The 18,347-nt window shown below is 43.0% G+C and overlaps 1 protein-coding gene across 1 annotated transcript; it reads right to left on the bottom strand.

Annotated features, from left to right (window-relative positions):
• Nucleotides 1-5,308: 5,308 nt before the first annotated feature.
• On the bottom strand, nt 5,309-8,551 carry LOC102704645 (receptor-like serine/threonine-protein kinase At2g45590). The gene has a single exon (XM_006661599.3). It carries the CDS (start codon nt 8,239-8,241, stop codon nt 6,163-6,165), a length of 2,079 nt encoding a protein of 692 aa, XP_006661662.3. The 5' UTR covers nt 8,242-8,551; the 3' UTR covers nt 5,309-6,162.
• Between the last annotated feature and the right edge of the window lie 9,796 nt (nt 8,552-18,347).

The following is an 18,347-nucleotide window of genomic DNA, read 5'->3' as shown; positions in this document are numbered from 1 at the left end:
CCCCCCCCTCCCCCACCCCGAAAGTCATCTTTTTAAGTTTTACCACGGTAAAATCCTAATTCTGAGTCCAAAATGTTAGCCATGATTTTACGAGAAAACTTGGTCAAACCCTAGGGTCAAGTCACCAAACCATTTCAAATCTGTAAATCAGCTTGACGAAAGATGAAAATCCTGTGTGCGAAACTTGTCAAAATGTTCAGCATGGCATCCTGTACTTGCCTGGTTGTGTTCTTTGGTTAATGAAAGATGACATATTATATGTTTTTTATAACTATTTAATATGTAAATGATGAAATTAACTACTATAAAAATTGAAAATCTACTTTGTGAAGGTGACATGATGAACTTCTATACAGGAACTATCTACTGTTTAATAGTTTGGCATGTGTGCTTGCATAAGTCGAGGAATAATCTGGCCGATTGAACACAACTTCCACGATTAAAAATAAAAGATGAAAAATATTTTTATTTTTTAATAGCTATTTAACGGTATAAATGATGAAACTAGTTAAAAATCTACTCTAGAAAGATAGGACGATGAACTTTTATATGAAATCTTTTTGCCAAAAAACAACATTTAGCAGTTTGGTAAGCTTGCACACAGAAGTCGAGGAAAAAGCTATTTGGAAGAAGACAACGTTAGCATGTGTTATTTCTCTATGAAAGATGAAATATTTTTTAATTTTTGTGATAACTATTTAATGGTATAATGGTGAAATTAACTAATACTAAGTTAAAAATCTACTTAAAAATATGAGATGATAAACTTTTACGCAGCAAATTTTAAAAAACACGTTGCTTAACAGTTCGAGAAGAGCACAAGCAAAAGCCAAGAAAAAAACTGATAGTCTAAACCAATGAATGCAACCTTAGGCCCTGTTTAGTTTCAGAAATATCGCATCGAATCTTTGGTCATCTAAATGGAGCATCAAATATAGATAAAAATTAAAACTAATTACACGGCTATGGGGGAAATTGTGAGACGAACCTTTTGAGCCTAATTAGTGCATGATTAGCCATAAATGCTACAATAACCAATATGTGCTAATGACAGATTAATTAGACTCAAAAGATTCGTCTCATGGATTTCAGGTAGAATCTGAAATTTGTTTTGTAATTAGACTACATTTAATACTTTAAATGTGTGACCATACGCGTTGATGTGATCCCTTTTCCAAAAAAAAATTGGAAAATAAACAGGGCCTTAATAGATATCCTTTTAGCCTCCCTTCTCTGACCAAAGGGCAGAAACACCTCTGTTCCCACCCATCAACTGGAGCAGGACACCAAGCATACTACTACTCTATTTTCTCTCCTCCCATCCACGTAGCCACTCTTGCATGCACATGTTTCGTATATGCCTAGTTGAACTCCATCTTACATTCTTGATCAAAATGACCACCCACGCCTCGCTCTCACCTCCATCTCTAGGTGTAGATCAGGTTGATGAGCTTGTCCATGGCAGTGGATCGAGTGAAGATCAATGTAGCCCCTCTTCTCTCTCACCAGTGAGCACAGAGCGAGTCGTGGCCTAAAGGGTGAGCTTACACGATGGATAAATCAATGATGGCGATGCACAGGTACACAACTCACCTGGACCACCGCTTTATTCTTGGATCATCGCCTTTCTCTAGAAATCACCATGACTCCTCTAGGCTCCATAACCCCTCCCCTATATAAGGCATCCCCTCTATAAGGCATGCATTTTCCTTCTCCTCTCCTCCACGACAGCTTGTGTTGATGTGGATGGATGAAATCACACTCCACCCTATAGCATAGAGCAGGTCTTACCCTGTTGTCTCTCACCCTGCCGGCCAAAACATATTGACATAGTACCATGTAGCTTATCTCCTTCCTCAGTAAACTCCATCCCAAACCCTCGCCAACATGCTCTCAGACCCCTCTAAAGTTTTCCCCATAATGAGCTATAGGTTTCCAATGCTATGGAGCCGATGTAGTCCTCATCCACTAGATCAGGGTTGTCAGGTGCCACTCCGATTAACCATAGGGTGGACCATCCTACAGTTAAGCATGAGGTAACCATCCTTAAGCTCCATAGAATGTCGTGTCTAGGTCAAGTTGAGACAAAGCCCCTATAATCATACCACATAGCTATCACATAAACAACTAGAGAGGGTGGATATTTAATTACTTTAGTTATTTCGGTTAATAGGGCAAATTTGGTTGGGACTTAAAATTAGTTTGGGAAAAACCAAGACCAAGAAATTCGGTTTTGGTTTCGATCATGACCACAATTTGGTATATTGAGGTAAGATGACACAAACTGAAAAAAAATAACAACATGTCCCCTATTTAATGTCTTTTTTGACATCTAAATAACAGAAAAATGATACCAAATCACAAATATATCTCCAACCATAGCATCATAGTTGTATAATGTGGTGGGCTTATTGTATTGTTGTTTATATTAGTTCGTTTTTTGGTTAACCAACAATATAACCAAATGAACTGGAACTATTTTGATTAGTCTCAACTAGACCAAATAACTGACGGAATAATTCGATTCTGGTGAGTTCGGTTTTGATTTTATTCGACCCACCCCTGCAGAGGATGGTCGTCGGGACCTCCTAGTGGTGCTGATCTATTTCATCATTCATTGCTAGGGAGCCCATACCTAGCCACACTGAACTATCCCATGCTCTCACTGACGAGCAGGCTGTGCTTGTTGAGTGGACTGGGATATTGGAGATGAAGGCTATTTTGAAAAATCCAAAACCCCTAGGGTCGTGCTACATTGCTGACACGTGGACCGCAAGGAGATTGTGCTAAATTTGAACTAGTGGGAACACATTCGTAAATAGCTAAAATTATAAGCATTGTGCTAGAAAACGTGGAGTCACAGAGGGTTTAGAGCATCTCCAAGAGATTGCCAAAAATTTAGAGCATCCTCCTAAATCTTTATCAACTATAACACTGCTCCTATGTTTTGATTTCTAAATTTAGTTAGATTGCGATGTAGGCAGGACTCTTACAAAATTTTCTAACTCCAACAATGCCTGGACGGAGGTGGCACCCTAGATGGCAATGGTGCCCTCGGTGTGCAGGTGGAGGCGACTGAAGGATGGCGAAGGTGGACGACCGATGGAGGGGAAGGAGGCTAGGCGCAGACAGTGGTGGCCGAGTGACAGAGGGAAAGAAGGCTGGTCGCGGGCTCAGGTGGCCGAATGTCGCCAGGGATGAAGGAAGGGCATGTGGAAGGAAAAAGTGCATGCTGAGAAAGAACAAGGTCGTGTGAAAGATGATTTTTTTACCACTTGGAGCAATTAAGAGTGCCAAAAACACTTCTAAATTTGACTCATTTTTGGATCATTATTAGGAGTAATGTAAAATTGAGAGTATGTATTGTGGGCTACTGGAGATCACTTTTTAGGCTAATTCTCAAAAGTAAGCTTTGAGAGCCCAAGTTAGCCATTATTAGAAATGCTCTTATACCTTTCGAATTAGAGCATTCCAGCAACTCATCTATCTTATACTCCATATACAAAATAGAGGATGAAGGATAAAAAATATGGTCCAATGATTTATGCAATTCTCCATTTCAACCATTATACATGTGGGGAGAGAGACTCCAAATTTGAAATTTCTCTCTCCCTTGCCCCAAATGGAAATACAAGATTATTCTTAAGTAGTAATACCTCCATCCCAAATTAACCATCACGTAAGAGAAATGAGAAATCCAAAATTAATCATTATATAAGAGAAGAGAGCCTATTTGCATTAGTTCAAATACAAACAACCCTTCAATTCACACACATATTAAATGCTTACATGCATCTATCAATTAGCTTTGATGTGATTTGCGAATTTTGATTTTGCGTATATACATGCACTTGAGATTTGTGGCTCTCTAGCTTTTTCAATGCTGATTAAATAGATTATTGGTCTTTATACTCAGACCTTATACGTTCAATTTGGAACGGAGGGAGTATATGCTTAAGGGTGATATATATTAATAAAATATGGTTAAATGTGATATGGATGATGTAATATGGATAATATGTTAGAATACAAATAAATATGAAGAAACCTTTTTCTAATGATCATTCAAATGGAGATACGAATAACCAAATTTTGGTAAGTTGTTGGCCATACTCTTACCTAGGAACTTCGGTGTAATAATGTGTGATGAAACTTTGGAAAAATGTAGAAAATTTATCCTAACTTCAAATTAGATTAACCGATTTTTTTACTCGGAAAAACATATTCCTGGTTAGATACAATCTCCCACAACTATCATGCAAATGTGCAATACATTTCAAAGTTTCAAATAGAATGTACAGGTTGCGCAATCTGGATAAAGGGTTTTACATACATTTCGATATAAAATGTTAAATCTACTTCCGTAACTATCCAATTAATAGTACGAGAATTTTGTCAGGAGAATCATTCTCTAATCCACTACCATTCAATGTCTTCAACTTCTGTAATTTCTTTAAAATGCTTAAAAGAAAGAACCGAATATAAACTCAGTGCCGATAATGTGAAACTAGTAATATCCAATTCTTCATTGCAGATAAAGCTGAATGCACATTAACAGCAGCAATTCTGTCTTATGAAACGTATCAAAACATAACAGGCAATTGCTGCCTTTTCAGGACAAAACTGCTCCAGTCTTCTGGGTATCATACCCTTTTTCAAGCTGGATGGATGTTAAACCATATTGCAGTCTAACTGTATAAGCCAACGGCAAACCATCATTCTCTATGGTTAATTGTGCACTCACAAAGTCATGAATCATGTTAAACTCATATGTATAACTGTATAATCACAAGAAAAATCTCAAACAGCATGTACAGCGAGCTGGAGCATGTTAATTAGTTCTGCATTCGCAAAACCGTACACCAAAGGCGGATCACACAAGGCTTCTTTCATGTTGAGCTGTGGTATTGCTAGTAGCTCTTGGGTCACTGTCTACCACAAAATGGTAGACAGCAAAATATTATTGGTGAATTGGAAAATAAATGCAACTAGCAACTAAAACTATTCTGAAATTTATGGAACGCAGACCGGCACAGATAGGCGAATAAATAGAGAATACAGGAAATATCTTGAAGGCTTATCTGGATCAGTCATCAGTGGGAGTTGCGCCCAATCACTTCGATGAGACGAGATTTTCCTTTAATTTGCCATCACAATCCCTTGGGACTGGGGGCATTGAGCATATTCCTTTGCATCCAAATAAGCTTAGAAGAAATTTCCTAGAGTCCATTATTTATAACTGCAGTATTTTACAAAATGGTTTAATCTGATTGTCAAGTTCTTAAGCACATAAAAGGGATCACACAAGTTTTGACAAGTCCTGGTACTTTATATGCCCTGATGTTGATGGGATTCCTAACCATTCACATCAAATGGGGGATGGATTCCACAACCAACATTATCAACATCAACTTCAAAATAACCAGTTGGAAAGCAATGCATGCAAACCTATAAGTATATTGTGTCAAAGTTTTTTTTCCTTGTGAAAATGGAAATCGATAGTCTCTACATCAAAATATCCAGACAATGCCAAACAGTGCTAGCACCACCTCAATAAAGCCTTTCCAGAAGACATAATCATCTGGTTGACTCTCATACTTTAGATCAGGAATAGCAACCCTGCAGAATAGACTAAGCATGAAAAAAGTAAGTGACAAAAGCAAAAAAGAGAAAAGCATATCCGGACATGAAAAGATTAAAGCCCACATCAGTGAGCTGTGGGCACACTCGTTGAACACAAGGACTGCGCCATAGGAGGAAGAAAAAATACCAGATTCCAGGGGGCCAGGAAAAGCACTACCTTCTATGCTTATCCAAAAGCAAGATGCTTCAAGATACACCATTTCAAAAGGTGAACAACACATCATCCTCCTCAGGGTCACTGAAGTCCTCTCCATAGTACTAAATCCGCATAATTATCGGTCCGTGATTAAGGTTTCAGAAAAAATATAAAGACAATGTGGGCCTGTGATTGCCCATGTGAGCAACGAGGCACTGTTGTTGTCAATTTTGAATTGAGATGACATTACCTTTTTTTCCCTAGGGAACTTTATACAGTAGTGAGTAAAAGAATACATAAAATAGGAGCTTGAACCAGAGAACACATACATTAGCGGACAAAGTTAAAGCTAACTTTTGCGTCTAGGTAAGACCTAAACAGACTCACCGAATTTTCTTTCGGGACTTGAAAGGGAACCCACCAGGTGGAGATGGTGAGAACTCCAGTGGGAGATGTGGAGGTTCTCCCTCACCAGACAGCATCCGGAGCACCTCCTCACTGGATGGCCGACGAGCTGGAGACCTCTGGATGCAAAGGAGTGCAACCGTAATGCAGAGCAAAACCTCATCACGATTCACATCCTGTAGGGCTGGATCAACAAGATCAATCAGACGGCTCACGCGTGCAAGATGCTTTGCCCATGATATGAGGCTTGCCTTCTCAAACTCAGACATGGGTGAGGCCGTCACCTGCAAAGGCCGGCGCCCTGAGATAAGAACCAGCAGCAGGACACCATAGCTATAGATATCGCATCTCTCAGACAAAGGACCACCACCACCATATTCAGGAGCCACATAGCACACGGTGCCGCGCATGCTCGGTGTGCTGCTCACTGCACCACTACTCTTGGGGACGAATTCCCCACTTGCCCAATCACAGCTGCTTCTTGCACCATTGACCCACCAATTAATACTGCCATTGCCATTGCCATTGCCGCTGCTGCCATTGCTCCTCCGACTCCAGCTCTTCACCACACTCCACTTGGATCGTCCCTTTGCATCCAAGTCATCGTCAATATCCCGCTCCCACCATTGCAGCCCTGCCTGCTCGCTTCTTGATTTAGCGAGTGCCCTTCGTTTCTGCTTTTTTGCAAGCTCATCAGCATACTCCTCACGCCACCACTCTCTTGCCCTCCTCTTTGGCTTCTTCCTGTCTGCAGTTGGGTTGGTAATAGCTGCTCCTGAAATCCAGTCATTTTTCGGGCGTTCCTTCTTGATCTCTGATCTAATCCACTCCATCACATAGTCTTTTACACCATTGCTGCCCCCACCGTTATCCTGCTTCCACCACCAGTCACTCCCAGTACCTGATCCCATGGCACCTCCAGTGCGTGACCCGCCACCATTGCAGCTGCGGCTGTTCTTACCGCTCTCAACACTGGTTCGGTCAAACCCGGAAGTTGACGCAGCCTCCGCCGGCGATGCCGATGTGAAGCCGTCGTCATCCTCCGGCGATTTGGGGCAACCGTTCCCCTCGCCGTTCACCGTCGTGGTGACCGTGCTCTCCGCTACAACAGAGGCGTCATCATCACATCCCCCATCGGCATTCCCATTGACGTCGCATCCTTCCGCAATCACGCCGCTCTCCGGCTTGCCATCCGCATCTGCGTCGGAATTGACGCGGGAGAGGCCAAAGTCGGCGAGGCGGGCGCGGAGATCCGTGTCGAGCAGGACGTTGCTGGGCTTGACGTCCCCGTGCACGACCGGCGGCTTGACGACGGAGTGGAGGTAATGAAGCGCCGCCGCCACGTCGCGGGCGACGGCCAGGCGGCGGGGCCACTCCGCCACGAGCTCCGGGCAGCGCCGCCCCAGCAGCGCGTCCTGCAGCGACCCGTTGGGCATGAGGTCGTACACTAGCATCATCCGCCGCGGCCGCCCCTCGCCCCGCGCCGCGGACATCGAGTACGCGAACGGCAGAAGTATGGTGTCCCGCCCCTTCCCACCGGGCTTAGCGGCGTCCGCGCCGGGGTCAGGAGGGGATCCCGGCGCGGAAGCCGACTCGAGGAGGTGGGACGCGATGGCGATCTCGTTGTGGAACTCCCGCTCCCCCTGCAGCGACCCGGCGGCATCCATGACCTTCACGGCGACGGGCCTCCCCGCCCCACCCCCACGCGTGGCCGGCGGGAGCGCGCCACGGAACACGGGGCCGAACCCGCCCTGCCCGAGCTTGCTCCCCGCCGCGAACCCCCCCGTGGCCCGCCGCAGCTTCCGGTACGACAGCCGCTGCAGCCTCCCAGCGGCGACGACCTCACTCGCCTCATCCGGCCTCCCCTTGCTCCCCCTCCTCCGCCTCCACCAAAACCACAGAACCGCGACCACCACGAGCACCGCCACGGCTCCGGCCCCGCCCGCCGCCGCCGCGACGACGGCTACGGAGTGGCGGCGGGAGGAGGCGCCCCGGTTGTGGAAGGCGGCGGCGGCGGGGGGCGGAGGAGGCGCCTGGAGCAGCTGGCGCGAGGGCATCGGGAGCGGGAGCGGAGACGCCGTAAAGCGGGTGGGCTTTCCACCACCATCAGCTTCACCTCCGACTCTCCGAGCTCGACGACGAGTCTCTTCTCTTCCAGACGAGGAGGAAGAGGAAACCCAACCCCCCACACACCACTCTATGGAATTCAGAGGAGGCGCGTTCCTGTGTAGGCCTCAGCGGGTGCGCGTGCGGGATTAGGATCCGTTGCGCAGTCGCTGATCGGTGGGGCCAGGTGAGGGGTGGGGCCCACCTGGCGGTGTGATTAGGGATGCGGGTGCGCGGAGCAAGGGGTGCGTTGAATCGGTGGAGGGGTGCGGGGGAGGCTCGTAATCAGGCAGCGGGTGATTAATTAAGTGGGGAGGGAGGAGAAGTGATCGTAAAGTAAAGCGGTTGTGGGGTTGAGGGAGGGGGGAGACGGGAGAGTCAATGTAGGCCTGGTCTACAGGCAGGATGCAGCCGCGGGATACGGGGGCTGGGTCCCACTCGCCAGGGCACGTGTATATTGGTCTCGTGTTTTCTGGTTTATATTTTCTCGGTTCGTATCATAATAATACTTTATGATATCAACTGCTTCTAATCTTACCTAAATTTATTGATTAATAAATATATAATTTATATATATGTTAAGATTTATTAGCACTTATATGAATTTAGACAACACTAAAAGGTTTACATTATAAGATGTGGAAGTAGGTCTATTTGTGTTGTATGTTAATAAATCTACTAATATATAAAATACATACATTGATACCTGAATTAATCAATGTTTTATAATATAGAACGAATGTGGTATATATTAGGAAAAAACATATGAAAATTTTGATCCATTTATTTTTTTTGTTTTGAATATGTCGATATTTTGAACCGCCTAACGCCAAAGCTATTTTTTGTGAATTTTGTAAAATTTATCAGATTTGGTTAAAATTAGTTCAAGATTTAAATTATTTTGGACTGAAATTTATGCAGATTCGGATCTAGTGGTCCCCCAAGGATTTTTGCGTTTAGGATGGTGTTAACCCTGAACACACAATGAAATTCTAGGACGCTAGTGCGAATTTTATTTTAGAATTCGCTTAGGAATTGTTTATTTTTTTATCATGTAAGAAAAAGAAGGGTAAAATATCTTCCTACCTCTATTCCATAATAACTTTATTTTTCGTTTTCCCATATCTAACGTTTGACCATTCGTCTTATTTAAAAACTTTGTAAAAAACTTTAAAAAAATAGTCACGCATAAAATACTATTCATGTTTTATCATCTATTAAGAATAAAACTATTAATCGTAAAAAAATTTTAAATAAGACAAAGAGTCAAAACATTATATCAAAAAACCTAAAAAATAGTCTTATTTCAGGACGAAGATAGTAGCATAAACTGTTTTTTTTTTCAAAATTGGACAATTTTTTAATCTAATTTCAACAACTTTTATGAAATTAGTCATCTCACTGGGCTTGCTTTTCAACCCAATGCAACATTGCAAATATTGGTCCGGAGTCGACTCTATTCCACTCTACCTTAGCTACCTCGAAGTGCCTCTACGTATGTACGGTTGACATTATGTACCTCTCTCAAATAAACAATTGGTTTAATTAGTCATCTACTTATAAAAATTAAAGCCACGCAACCAAAAAAGTAAATCTACGCTAGAAACATAAACATTTGCAAGTGGACGTCAATCGCATTTGTGCTTTGACAAATAATCTTGTGTGACTAGAGACTAGAGCCGATCCTATATGCGCTGGACACGTTATTAATTAAGTTTTCAGGCCTACCATGTGCACAAACAAATTTAAATTGTTAATTTAATCTAAGAAATAAATTGCCAGGTAGAGGTATTGGACCAGAGAAATCTTGCTACCAAAACGTCCCCATTTATATATCATTAAAGAAGAGGTGTACTTCCGGTATTAATGTTGTTATAATAACATTACACGCTACTGTAAAATTATAAACCATCTGGTCTATAATGTCTAACACCGTCGTTTATTGAGTACGCGATTGATCATTTATCATGTTTAAAAAAATTATAAAATTATCATTTATTTGTTATGATTTATGTTATCATTATAAATACTTCAAGCATGATTAATAATAAACATTTACATAAAAAAATTAAATAAAAGAATAATTAAACATTAAGGCCCAGCATACGTAGTACTCTCTCCTTCCCTAAATATTTAACGCCGTTGATTTTTTATACACATTTAACTATTCGTCTTACTCAAAAATTTACATAATTATTAATTATCTTTATATCATTTTATTTATTATTAAATATACCTTTATGCATATATATATATCTTTACATATTTGATAAAAAAATTTGAATAAGACAAATAGTCAAATATTTATAAAAAATTAATGGTGTCAAATATTTAGGAAGAGGTAGCACCAGGTATGTTCTTTGTTTTTACTCTTCAAAATGAAAACTTTGTTCTGTTGCTGAATTTTATTAGCTGTACATGCCAGAGCATAGCTGGTGCATGTGAAATCTGGTAGGCGAGGCGCACCGAAACTATATACAGGCAGTACCGGGAGGTGAGACAAAGATTTAATTATATAAAGAGGTTGCTAAAATAGAATATTTGCGTGTACTTAATCACATTGAAAGGTGTTGTTATCCAATTTGATGGGTCCCAGATGCACTGATGAAGCTAATTATGGCACTATCATGGGCTGGAAGGCTATTTCTTTATGAATGGCCAATCTCTGGACAAAACTTTTGGGAGCAACGTCGTACGCTCATCAACTGTAATTAATACTCCTCGTTCCCTAAATGTTTAACGTCGTTGACTTTTTTATATACGTTTGACTATTCATCTCATTCAAATTCTTTTCTGCAATAGGTAAAGCTATATATAATTATATATGCATAAAAGTATATTTAACGATAAATGAAATGATAGAAAAATAATTAATAATTATATAAATATTTTGAATAAGACGAATGGTTAAACGTACGTAAAAAAGTCAACGGTGTCAAACATTTAAAGGACGGAGGTAGTATATAGTATACATGTGGTTAGTGAGAGGCAAGGAGAGGCAACAGGAAATTTTACTGTTTTTAAAACCTTTTTTAAAATAAAATTTGCAATAAAACATTTTTGTAAACATAATTTTATTTTAGTTGCAGATATTGACACGCCATAAGCAGTGGCATACGCAAGCTACCTTAACACTGCTGCCACGTTCATGGTTAAACCCTTACCACTGACGTGCGACTTTTTAAGGTCACCGGTAACGTTACGGTTGATTGTTTGGCCTTTTGCAAATAATATATTTATAAATTAAAAATAATTTATGATAAAACTTTTATAAATATAGTTTTAGTGATCTAAAAGACAAGACAAAAATAAACTTAAAAAAAGCAAAGTCCAGTTAAAATTCAAATATAAGTATAAGCGTAAGCGAAAAGATTAGCCTATTAGTATTTTTCTCTGGCGAGTACTGACAGTATTTACTTTTGAAGTATATAAAAAGGAAAAAGTGAAAAAAGAACTAGAGCTTTAATTCTAAGGCTCTGTTTAGTTTGTAAAAAGATTTTAAAAAACATCAAATCAAGTTTTTAGACACCTATTTGAAGTATTAAACGTACTCTAATTACAAAACAAATTTCAGATTCCGCCTGAAAACCGCTAGACGAATCTTTTGAGTCTAATTAATCGTCATTAGTATATGTTGGTTACTGAAGCACTTATGGCTAATCACGTTCTAATTAGGCTTAAAAGATTCGTCTCATGATTTTCCGTATAACTATGTAATTAGTTTTAATATTCATGCATATTTAATGTTTCATTTAGGTGTCCAACGATTTGATGTAATGTTTTTGCGAAAAGTTTTTCTAGCTAAACGGGGCCTAATACTCCCACTTGACTTTAGGTTTTTGACATGGCAATCAAAGTCCAACAAGGGGCGTCACGTGATAGCTCCTTACAATCTAACTCTGCATTAGTCTTGTGTGTCTCTATCTGTTTTGTTATGATATCCTTCTGTTTGTGTGTCTTTCAAGAGAGATTTGGTTGGTGTTGAGTGCACATTAATCTACCTTAACCTTTTTACCAATTTATTTTAAAACGCATGGAAAGAAAACAACGTCCATGACACGGAGGTGTTCATGTAACCACAGTTTAATTCTTAGATTCGCGTGTTGGCTACAGACAATGACGACCGATGACCTCCTTAATTTAGTGCTTCATTTGAGAGCGATATTGTGAAGTCTATTGGCCTAGCATTTTTTCTTCGTAGTGTTTGTCATCTAGTTTCTGAAAGATCTTGCTTTCTAACAAAGGTAATCGCAAGAAGATGTTTTCAATAATAAATTAAGATGACCATTAAATTTCTTGTTTAAACTTGGGGTAATTGTCAAACAACATATTTACAAATAAAAAATAAATTATAAAAAAAATATATATGTATTTTTACTAATCTAAAAGCTCAAGCTAGAAAATAAACCTCGATAAAAAACCTTAAAATCAACTTTAAATTTAAAATTAGAAGTTATATTTAACTTGTAATGATAAACAGAAGTTAAGAAGTTAAAAGACGAGGGCAGCCATCACAATCGATCTTATCCGATGGACAGGCTAGTTATGTCGTGAACGTTTGTTAGAGGGCAACGGAGCTAACATAATATAATTTCTTGCAGGAAAAGGAGAGTAGGAGACATAGCATGACCGACTAATCTGCCGAACTTTCTTAATTGGGCTGCCAAATTATCTGAGTTAAACGACAAAATTCCAGAACTTTAATGTTTGTCGAACTCACGTCTAATGTACACTTAAAGCCTGATAGTACGCTCATAATAAGGAAAATTAAAAAACCATATTACCAAATAAAAACAATTTGAGGATAAAACTTTTGCATATGTGTAGTTATTGCTCAAAAAGAAAATATTATGGAGAGAAATCTCAAAATCTACATCAAAATTAACTTTAATATTCAAATTTTGGTTTATAAGTGCAAGCCAACGATGAGAACTTTGGTTGCCAAATTTAAATTTTAAAATATAAATGAAGAGGATAAATAATAAGTTCTAAAATTTTCCATACGTACGTAAAAATAAGGTGTTTTGTTCTTTTTCACTTATCTACAAATATATACTATGTAGGATTTTTGACACACCCGGAGTTTATCCTAAGCCTGAATTCGTAAAAGAAATTCGTAAATAATAATTGGTTTAATTAACTCAGGAAAAATCCCTCAAAAGAAATTAATTTAATTAAATCGAGGTTCCAAATCAATTAACAGGATTTAAACTTAAATTGCAGAAGTATAAAATTTTACCCAAAAATTAACCTAAAACTCGACAAAAGTGGGGCTTTCCTTTTTTTTCCCTCCTTTTTCAATCTTTTTCCCTTCCTTCTCAAATTGGGCCGAAGTCCAATTATCCTCCTCTCTTTCCTTCTTCTTTTTTCCTTTTCCTTTTTCCCCTCCTCCCTCCCCCGGCACGGTCCGGCCAAGCCGGCCCGCTTCCTCCTATCCTCGTGTGCGCCTCGATCCCCTCCACCTCCGCCTAGGCCGCCGGCCGCTCGGCCAAGCTAGCCGGCCCAGCGCGCCCGTGCCACTTGAGTCCGCGCCGCCTCCCCGCCGCATCCGAGCCGGACTCCGCGTTGCCGCCGCAACGGCCGCCGCCGAGTCCTCGCCGCACCCGACTCACTCTCCACCTGCCGCCCTAGCCGGCCTCCTCGCGCCATAAATACCCTGCCGCCTCGTGCCGCCACTCACCTTTTCCCATCCGCCACCGACCGCCGCCGCGCCCAACGTCGCCGCCGCCGATCGATCTCGCGAGCTGTCACCGTTCTCGCGCGCCGCCAGCCGTCACCGCTCGTTCCCGCTCGACGCCATCTCACCGCCGCCCTCAAAGCCGCCGGTGAGCATCCGCATCTCTTTTCCCTCCTCTTTTTCCCTCCAGCCGCCATCGTTGGACCACCGCGCCGTCGCCGGGAGCCATGCGCCATCTCCCGGCCGACGCCGCCCCTCCGCCCGTCACCACCTTCACCACGCCGCCGCGGAAGTGGCGCCGCCGTCGCCAGCGAGCGCCGGTGCCCACTGCGCCACGCCGTCGTCTCCCCAGGCCAAAGCCGCCTCGGGACCGCTCCTCGCGGCCCATCTCTTGTCGCCGCTCTCGGCTCCGGTCGCCGCCCTGTCGCTGTCATCCGCGTCGATCGTCGGCCTGCGCCGCTCTATCGCCGCCCTCACTGCCGGCCACCATCCCCGCCGCTGGATGCCGCCGCCTTCCTCTACTCAGCCGACGCCATCTCCCTCCCCTCTCTGCCCCGGGTCACCGACCGGTGGTCCCCATCAGTCGGGTCTCCTCTCCCTCTCCCCTCCCTCTCTGGCCGGTGGGCCTAGCCCGTCAGCCACCACCTCCCCTCTCCTCTCTCTCCGGCCCATCTGTCAGTCGCCGCCTCCCCTCTCTCCCACCGACAGGTGGCCCCCTCCTGTCGGTGCCACCTCACCCCTCCGCTGACATCACCAGCCATATTAATTGCGCAATAATTGATTTAGGACTTTTCTGTTTAGTTAAAAAACTCAGAAAACTTCTAAAATTCATATCTATTTCATCTAGTCTCCGTTTAGGTCTATTCAAATTTCATTAAATTCATAAAATTGTCAAGAATCCATTAAAAATATTTTCTTTTACTATTTCAGTAGAGTTTGTGCCTGTTTTATTTATTTTTGTGCTTTGTCGCTTAGATTCGGACCCCGTCAAAGAGCCGGTTTATTTCGAGATTGTCGCCGAATTTCCCCAGGGGCCAGAGCAAGGCAAGTGGCACTCATCTTTGATCATATTGAACCTATTATTGAAAATTCCCCGCTTTATTTATTCAAATATGCATTGATTTAATTAATGTATTTACTGTATTTATTTTTCGGGTAATCCTTATTGTTATGCCGTTGTTTATCCAACTTTATTCATGTTAGACTAAGGGTAACTTGAGTAGAGTCAGGCCTAGGTTAATGCTTAGCCATGCTTAGAACAAGTAGCTCATGCGATCACACTTAATCATTACTAGTTCTGTATAGCTGTTAATTATGATTCATCACCCGGTTCGGGTTAAGGTCAACTAAAATATTGATAATGGTGGGCTGTGGGTGCATGGTTTTGAGAGTCACACCCATGGCAATTAAGGACCGGTTCAGGGGAAACCCTGGAAATAATTTAGTGCTAACTACATGCCGAAATGGGTAAGGTGGGATCTAGAGCATGGCTTCGAACTATTTAACGTACTAAGGCAAGGGTAGGCGTGATGGAGTATGGACGGGCAATCGTGGTGTAACGAAAGCCTCTGCTGCTTCCGGATCTACCAAGGCACAAGAGGGGACTGCCCGACTTGGTGTAAAGAAAGGGGTGAAACCTAAAGTGTGGTGCCATTAAATAGGGAGGATTTTGTGACGGGTCCTATCACGGTCTCCTTTCCGGTATGCCATGTTGGTATGTCAGCGCACATTCAAGTGTAGTGGAGTCGTGTCTTGTCAGTACAGTAGTACACCTCTGATCAGAGTATAATCTATTCGAATAGCCATGCCCACGGTTACGAGCGGACTTCCAGCTTCACTGTGATTAGTGAACCTTTAATAACTTGGGTAAACTGGCTTTCACTTGGGACTATGACAACGTGGTGTAACATAGAGTAGTGGTTGGGCCTGTCGCAACGTGGTGTAACGTTCGGCAGTGTTGTGGTATTTTACGACTGCTATTTACTTATTCTTTAATTTATTTAATTGCATGTATTCATTTTAATCTTAATTATTTATTTAAATGCTGCTTTATTGCAACTAATCCTAGCTTGTCCTTGATGATCCTTATGCATCATTTATTACCGTCTTTTTCGTGCTGCTTGTTGGGTGGTTTGTACTCAGCCTTGCCCAATTTTCCCTTCAGAGTTAGATGTTGAATCCGGTGGAGGTGACTCTCAGGAGTAAACTGGTCTGCCGTTGAAGCTTTGCCTGTGGACTGGAGCCGTACCCGTTGGAGCTAGTCTACCCTATCTTTCCACTGCATTTTCGCTAGAATAAGTGTCATTTTCAGTTGTTTCTAAGAACGATGGTTATGTAATCAACATTGTCTATTTGTGTACCCTGGCTAGTCCTGGACAGGGATTTTAATACACAATTAAGTTCAGAAAATCGTGTGAGGAATTTTTGGGCGTGACAAATTGGTATCAGAGCCTCCTTTGACCGTAGGATCAGTCCAATGGAAACCCTGAGAGCCCTCTGCTTTTCATGTTTGTGCATAGTTTGTGAAAATTAGAGTTGCTTTGAAAATGGGTTAGTGCTTTTCAAAAGCTTGAGTCATTTAAAAAGCCAAATCCCTTTGGTAGAAAAGCGTGAGTAAAATAATTTACGGGTAAAACTTTGTTTAATTGTTTCTTTTATGATTTATTTATCTTAAAACAAAATTTGCATCCATTGATTTTAAATCCTTGTTGTTCTTTAGATGGCCGATCACCCCTTGTTCCACTGTGGAAATGGAATGACTGGATTCGTGGCAGAGCTGGCAAGGGTGTCCTTCACAGCAGGCTATCCTTATGAGCCCGAGTACACCACGATCCACCCTCTCAAAGGCGAGTTCCCCCACCGCGTCAGGTTGGAGCTACATGGGATTGCCGTCTACGTTGCTAACATGGAAGCAGCAGGAGCCGAAGGCTCACATGAGCATGCCTACCAGGAAGCCGCCTACAGTCTGATGACAACGCTCAGGGCCAGGCATGACCTGACGTTCCGTCATTTGGCATACCGGTATCACCCTAGTCGTGGACCCAATTCCATGGTCAGCAGGTTTCGGTCTGCCCGGAGTGAGCAAGACCCTACCTTCGTAGGATGTGAACGGTGCTGCAAGACCTCGACCAGATGCATCACGACCTCTATGAAACGTCCAAGGCCCTGAACGACGTCAAGCTCACCTAGATCGTCCGACTGCAGGATGAGATCGATCATCTAAAGAAGGAGAATGCCAGTCTCAAAGGACTCCCAGAGCCCAGCGGTGCAAGGCTTTGCACCATAGCAAGGAAGCGAACCTGCGGGCCACCAAGAGTTCAGTCCCACCCCGGTGCCTCGGATGAACCAAGACCACTGATGCAGATGGTGCCAACGTCTCCGACCCCGCTCCTCGAGGACGGCGTCTCCCCCTTCAACTCTGCAAGAAACCGCAACAGGACCGTCATAGTCTCTAGCAGCAGTGAGTCCGCCTCTGGTGAAGATGAAGACGGTCTCCCCAACAACTCTAGGAGCCGTTCCGAAGACGAGGAAGAAGACCCGTCTCCTGCCGTCGATCGTCGCTCTCCTTCCGCGCACTAGACGTCACCTTTAGCTTCGTTCTTTAGTCGTTGTGTGCTAGTTTTGATGTGTTAGGTTTGCTTCGCTTGGGGCTAGTGGTGAACCATAGCAGTAGTGGGGTTATGGTTGTACCATTAGGAGTTGTGTGGTTTTTAAGCGTGTTTCTTAAGCAAGACAATTACAGTTCATTAATTAAATAAAGCCCATGTTTGCTTAGCCATTTCTTTTTCTTCTTTCTCTTTCTGTTCCCTCCCGCTCCTGCAGATGGTGAACACCCGCAATGACAACCGCGACACCGACCACTCCAGCACCGAAGGACCTCACCCACCTCCTCCACCAGTGAACCCGTCACTCGCTCAGATCCTCGCCAGCCAAACACAGATGCTCACCTTAATGATGGAGCAGATGCAACAGCAGTAACAACAGCATCAACAGGTGCTACAACAGCTTGTGAACCAGCACCAGAACAACCAACAGCAGCATGGACCACCCCCAATGCTGTCCAAGTTGCCGGAGTTCCTCCGTGTCCGTCCCCCGACCTTCTCGAGCACCACCAACCCCATGGAGGCAAATGACTGACTCCATGCCATTGAGAAGAAGCTCAACCTACTGCGGTGCACTAACCAGGAGAAGGTCTCCTTTGCTACACACCAACTGATGGATCCCGCCTCTGCCTGGTGGGATAACTTCCTGGTTACCCGTACGGCTACGACAAAAGTCACATGGGCGGAGTTCTGTCTCAACTTTCGCAAAGCGCACATCCCTGATGTAATAGTCACGTAGAAGAAGCGTGAGTTCCGCGCATTGCAACAAGGTACCAAG

The sequence above is a fragment of the Oryza brachyantha genome, chromosome 10 (assembly GCF_000231095.2).
Source record: "Oryza brachyantha chromosome 10, ObraRS2, whole genome shotgun sequence".
NCBI lineage: Eukaryota > Viridiplantae > Streptophyta > Magnoliopsida > Poales > Poaceae > Oryza > Oryza brachyantha.
The sequence above is the reverse complement of the archived record's forward strand: the minus strand, read 5'-3'. Positions and strand labels throughout refer to the sequence as shown.

Coding starts and splice junctions, on each gene's coding strand:
- LOC102704645 (XM_006661599.3), bottom strand. CDS start 8,241: ATGCCCTCGCGCCAGCTGCTCCAGGCGCCTCCTCCGCCCCCCGCCGCC.